General features: G+C 38.2%; 1 protein-coding gene across 7 annotated transcripts in view; it reads right to left on the reverse strand.

The window, feature by feature from the left end:
- The window catches only part of tns1b (tensin 1b), a 226,003-nt gene extending 221,515 nt beyond the window's left edge, over window positions 1-4,488 (reverse strand). For 3 of the 7 annotated variants that reach the window (XM_060876867.1, XM_060876857.1, XM_060876855.1), the window contains exon 1: window positions 4,176-4,488. In XM_060876867.1, the coding sequence (XP_060732850.1) occupies window positions 4,176-4,280 (105 nt within the window). In that variant the 5' untranslated portion in view covers window positions 4,281-4,488. The remainder of the gene's footprint in view (window positions 1-4,175) is intronic. The other 4 variants (XM_060876868.1, XM_060876861.1, XM_060876859.1 and 1 more) reach the window with 2 other exon arrangements.
- Between the last annotated feature and the right edge of the window lie 1,512 nt (window positions 4,489-6,000).

The following is a 6,000-nucleotide window of genomic DNA, read 5'->3' on the forward strand; positions in this document are numbered from 1 at the left end:
TATGCATGTATCCCATAAGCTTGTGCCTTTGCTAGCTTTGAAATTCTAAACCAGCGTAGTAGAAGAGAAAACAACACAGCTGGGCTACTGTACTTTACAGAAATCTTCCTCACGTCACTGCAGCCAGCAGGCCGTCTCCTTTGATGGATGCAGGAACGAGTGGTTTGTTTTATAAAGATGGGATCTAAGAAAAACAGGTGGTATGCTTCTCTAGGCACAAACATGGCCTTCAGCGCCAAATGAAAGGTGAGAGACAAGGACAGAGGGGTGTGGCGTGGCTATAGGTAGCTTGTTTTCTTCCCCTTGCTGCTGTTGTTTTTCTCACAGAAGCGCTTTATGTCTTGGCATGGTTTATCCAGGAAGGTACAGCTGGCAGGGAGGGGTGGCTTAACTTCTGGTCTTGTTAAAGTATTCTGCCAGCCACAGAGATAAGAGCAAAGTGTGGAGCAGAGACTCTGACAGGAGGGAATGTGTTTTTGTATGCTGCTGTGATACCATTCAGACAAAAAGAAGAGACACACTAAATGCTTAATATACACTGACAAATAAAGACTGCAATGACTTGTATAACAATGTGCATTCATAAACACTCACCCATGCAGACAGGAATCAGATCAAGGTATTAAACAAGCAAAAGCATGCTGTGGCTATAAATCTTCACTGAAAGATCTCTGTCATTAGTATCCTGCTTGAAGCTAACATGCATTATGCTGATTATTCCAGTAAACACAAACTCCCACAACTAAATCTACTCCAGAATGGATAAAATCCCCCTGCTCTGCGCACGCAAATCGCAACCAACAACACATTAAACCTGACGTTTCTGTCTCGACAAGTTTGAAAGCGGAAACACCGGGCGTGCTTATGTGCCATTAAGAAAGTTTGTGTGGTACCACACTATATAAAAAAAAGGTTAAGTGAGCACATAGTACATTGTTTAAAGCAATCTGACAAACATATTATACAAACAGTGCTCTCTTTTCACATATGTACTGTACAAACACTCTTCTTTCCATTGAAATACCTGCCACAGATAAGTGTGTTTTTCACAGTTATGCAATCTTTCAGCTTGTTCAACCCCTCAGTAATCCCCATACCACACCAGTCATGTGATTTATTCTTCTCTGAAGGATGAAAGCAAGCACAAATGTCCTCTGAAGAGCACTGAACTGTTGGTAAAAGTGCCATAAAAGTATGATTGATGAGCGTATTCGTGTGTGCAGGTGTGGGTTAGATAGATTTTGAAACAGAAATACTACAGCTAGTGTAGTAGCAGTGCTGTAATTGTACCTGTAAATAGTGTATATATGCTATTGTCAGAGTTTGCTGTTAATGTTAATCAACACCTTCTGACCAATCAGACATGAGAATTCAGCACTGTAAGATTTATTGTCATTAGGTATAATGAGGAGCCTCCAGTGTCAGCACTTTCTAACCGTCTTTTCAATGCAGAAAAAACCTTGCAATTTCTCTGTAACATGACAAGCTGCATTTTATTCTCTTATTAATCTCAAGAAAGAGAGAGAAATGAGAGTCTTCTAAAAGAACAGCTCTAAAGTTGTAAATGTATTTAAGGAGTGATTACATGAGCTAACTGTGGCATAATAGGAATCCAACACTTTGCAAAGTGTTGCTACAAAAAACATATAACTTCAGGGTAAGAACAGGGGAAGATTTGATGTGTAAGAACACATCAAATCGCATCAGCCAACCCCATCATTGATTATTTTTCTATACCATCACAACCTGTTGTATTTTATTCCTTACTAATCGGGTCTAAAGAAAAATTCTTGAACACATTGTTTAAATTTGTAAAAAGTAATGTGTTAAATATATGATCTTTGAACCACAGTCCTTCAAATAGACTCATTTACATACAGGCTCATCTGCACAACATAACGAAAACATTCAGGTCTCATAGCTGCCCAGACTAATGTGGGCGGTGTTTGGTGGTTCATGCAATCAATGGAGGGCATCACACTTAGACAATAAAGGCATATCATCATAGTTTGCTTTGGAAACAGCTGCTTGATCTCCAAGTAGGAGAAAGTGGCAGTGTCTGGTACCACCTACACACAGACACACACCTTGTTCAATCCTGGAAATGAGCACCTTTCTCATAAACATAGGAAGAGCTTGCTGGGCAAAATTATAAGTTTGTAAATGAAAGGCACTACAGAGCAGGCTTCCTGTTGTGTACACAGATGACCACACTGAAACTACAACGTGAATGGAGGCTGGGTAAGATGTAGTCGTAGCTCTTGGTTAAGGCGCTAAGGTACTGATCAGAAAGTTGGGAGTTCAAGCAGCCCCACATTAGGGCCCTTGAGCAAGGCCCTTAACCCTCTCTACCATTAGCACCATGTCGTGGTTGACCCTGTGTTTAGCTTGCTAAAAAAAGGGATATTTTTATTTGTAATAAACATTTAGCAGACATCCTTATCCAGAGCAATTTGCATTTATCTCATTTTATACAACCAAGCAGTTAACAGCCTTGCTTATGGGTTCATCAGAACCACTTTGGTTGTCCTGGGATTTTAGCTAACAACCTGTCAATTGATAGTACAACATCTTAACCACTGAGCATGAGCACATCACTGAGCTACCACTTTTTCATAGCAGACATACATGTCATTATCCTCCTTTCATCAGGGGCTAATTAACAGCAATTAAATCCCATAATTACACAGCAGTTCTATTAATAAGAAATTACTCACAATTAGCAAGGTCAGATTCTGTCATCATTATTAAACAGCCTGATTTCCTTTAAACAAGGAGCTCATTGAAATCTTTCTGTTCAAGAAGTCTGAATGTCAGTTAAATGTCATGCATGCCATCAAGTTGCCGCAGACTCAGACATTTAATAATCACCACACAGATGGAAAAAATACACTAAGACACTAAAACACTCTTTCTTTAGTTTTTGTAGGTGTTATGAAGTTTTATAAGAAAATTGGCTTGTAGGCTAATTTATTTTCAAAGTAATTTTTTATTTGAATCTAAAAAGTGGTCAACGACTTCTCCACACTATACAGTTGTTATGCACATAACATTGTTCTTCACATAGCTGAAACGAAATCTAATTAATTAATATGCACAATTACCTTGAACTACACATTAAGTATAAGCCTAAAGAAAAGAAGCTATGTCATGCTGCATAAGCAAACAACACAAAGCTCACAGGCTGTGAATCTGCAGTGGTATTTGTTCCAAGACCGAAAGGCTCTGATAATAAAACAAGGGTATTACAATACACACTCTGTTACCTGTGCCCTCCTAATCTACTCGACGGCCCCTTTTTTCTTTACAGACCACCCTACGGACACAAGTCCTCTTAGGGTTCATATCCAGAGCACAGACACAACTCTTAATTAGCAGGGGACTATTCTGAACATATAGAATGAATCCGATTGGGCAAAATGAGACCAGGTCGGTTGGGTGGAAATCACAGCTGCTGCACGAGTCATTTAAATAGATGTAGTTCCTGTTACAAGTGTATGTGGAACAGACATATATTCAGATAAAGCAGCATGCAGAAACATCTTTTTTTTAAAGATGATGAATCTCTTTGAGGGATTTTTTTTTCCATTATAGCTTAATTTTTTCACCTTAGATGCTCTGTTTGGCATGCAACATTAACCACCACCAGATCACTGCTTTATATACACTATCAGATATTTAGAAATTAGAAAGAATTACTTTTAGATTTACTTGACAAGGCCAAAGCAGAACTCCGAATTAAGTTTTTTTTTTCAAAAATCCCAGCAGATTTATCCCTTTTAAACCCTATATCTGGATGAAATCTGGCTTTTCTTTTCTAGGGTGTGAAAGTCAACATGAGCAAAAAACTGTTCCCTTCTTATTCCACTGTTAGTTCATACAATCAAACCTGGGACCAGTGCACTCTTTGGTACTAAACTAAACACCATTCGTATCTTTAGTATGTATCTTATACCCAGAAAGGTACATGTAGATGTACTTTTGAAGTTTTACTTTAAAAACTAATTAGTTATGTATTTAATACTAATTAAGTGTTTTTAAATGTACACTATATAAATGTATACTGTACATTTCCAGGTTAGATGATATGCATAAAATGTACAAGAGTCTTTGATTCAAGGAAAAGTACAGTTGTATTGTATAATGTTCTAGATATTTAAAATACATTGCCCTACCTTTGCTACAAGCCTCTTTTCCTCTTTTTTTTTCTCTTCATGCTGATCCAAAGGCATCTGCAGAAAATCCTCTTCGCAGCAAATGAAACTCACTGTGCATCCCATCCGAGCCCATTCAAAAACCACCAACCATAATCATTTAGAAGCTCACAGCTTCCCAAACATGCTCCTAAAGAATAACTGGTACTGGTAGTCTTTTAAGTCAGTTGCAAAATAGATGTAGGTCTGTTGTGTCCTCTTAAAGCGCATACAGTCCGTGCGGAATTGCGCGCGCGTTATTTATCCCCGAATCTGGTTCATTTCACTCCACAGCGTCCCTTTAACATCCACCGTAAATAACACCACAAACCACCACGAGAGGTGTGTTAACTTTTCCCATTCAATTTATATTCCTAATTCCGCCTTCAGACGACTCTGTGCTTGTCCAGGAAGAGGAGGGATTGCAGTAGGGCAAAAGTTGTCTGGGTGGGTTCACACACGCGCATCAATGATTCTGATGTTAATATAAAAATCCGAGTTAGAATGATTGCGTTTAGACGAATGAGCTATTTGGTGGATTAAGTATTATTTAAGCAGCGTTATCAACCATAATAATTCATCAAATGGTCTCCAGTTTGCAATCTAAATTCAGTATATTCTGCTGGAGGGATACACATGATGAGGATGATGATGATCATCATCATTATATTAGCATGTTATTATGTGAGTCATTATCGAGACACTTGGATGCAGGTTTAGATACCTAATAACCAATCCAAAGAAAAAAGTCCCTGAGGAAGATGAGGAAGAAACCTTTCGTTCAGCCACACTCATCCTCCTGTGGGTAAAGATAATGGGCATCATTAGCCTTTATTTAACATATCAGAATCAGAAAGAGCTTTATATCCAAGTATGCTTGAGCATACGAGGAATTTGTTTTAGTGTCATATGCTTCCAGTACACAGAGACGACAACACAGAGACGATTAAAATAAGATGAGAAGAAAAGAAATACACACATGTAAATACAAATAATAAATTGAAATATACATTTAAAGATAAATAAATTGTGTTTAGTTGTGCTATAGATGTTAGAATGGAATTGAATAGAATGAGATGCAGGGATTTACTAGGATGGAGGTGGTAAAAAATAAATGTAAGGTTATTGCACATTGTTATTGCACAATGGGGGAACATTGAACTGTTCATGAGGTAGATTGCCTGGGGGAAGAATCTGTTCTTGTGCCTGGTTGTGCTGGTATTTGGGACTCTGTACCATTTGGGACTCTGTACCACTCTGTACTCAGAACTTTTACCATCTGGCCGGAGCTACAGAGCCCTAAATACCAGCACAACCAGGCACAAGAACAATTTTATATAGATCACCATACAGTTAAAATGTTTTCTTTGCTTATCCCAGCATGTTGGGAAGAAATGGACACACATGAGAATTCCCGTAGTGTAGAAACATTCATGGGCATTTAACACCCAACCTTCTACTCCATAACTTGGAGCTTTAACCACTTAGCCACCACCACCCTGACCAAACCTTCAGAGGAACCAGACTCAAAAAGGAACAAAAAGAAATCCTCTTCTGGGTGAAATGGATGTGTTATATCACAAAACCTCTGTAGTGTTATTAATTGATGTTAGCTATTAGTGCTCTTTGAAAATATAGTGAGTGTATCTCTACTTAATTTGTGTCATGCTAGTCTATGTTATGTAATCCCAGCACATTGTTACATAATAAGTGCATCCTTACTGAAGAGAGGGCAGGAAATCATCTGTTGTAAAATATAAATCATCAACATACAGCCAAAGTATAAAATACTCCTCAAAGTTGTTAG

The sequence above is a fragment of the Tachysurus vachellii genome, chromosome 8, assembly GCF_030014155.1.
Source record: "Tachysurus vachellii isolate PV-2020 chromosome 8, HZAU_Pvac_v1, whole genome shotgun sequence".
Lineage (NCBI taxonomy): Eukaryota > Metazoa > Chordata > Actinopteri > Siluriformes > Bagridae > Tachysurus > Tachysurus vachellii.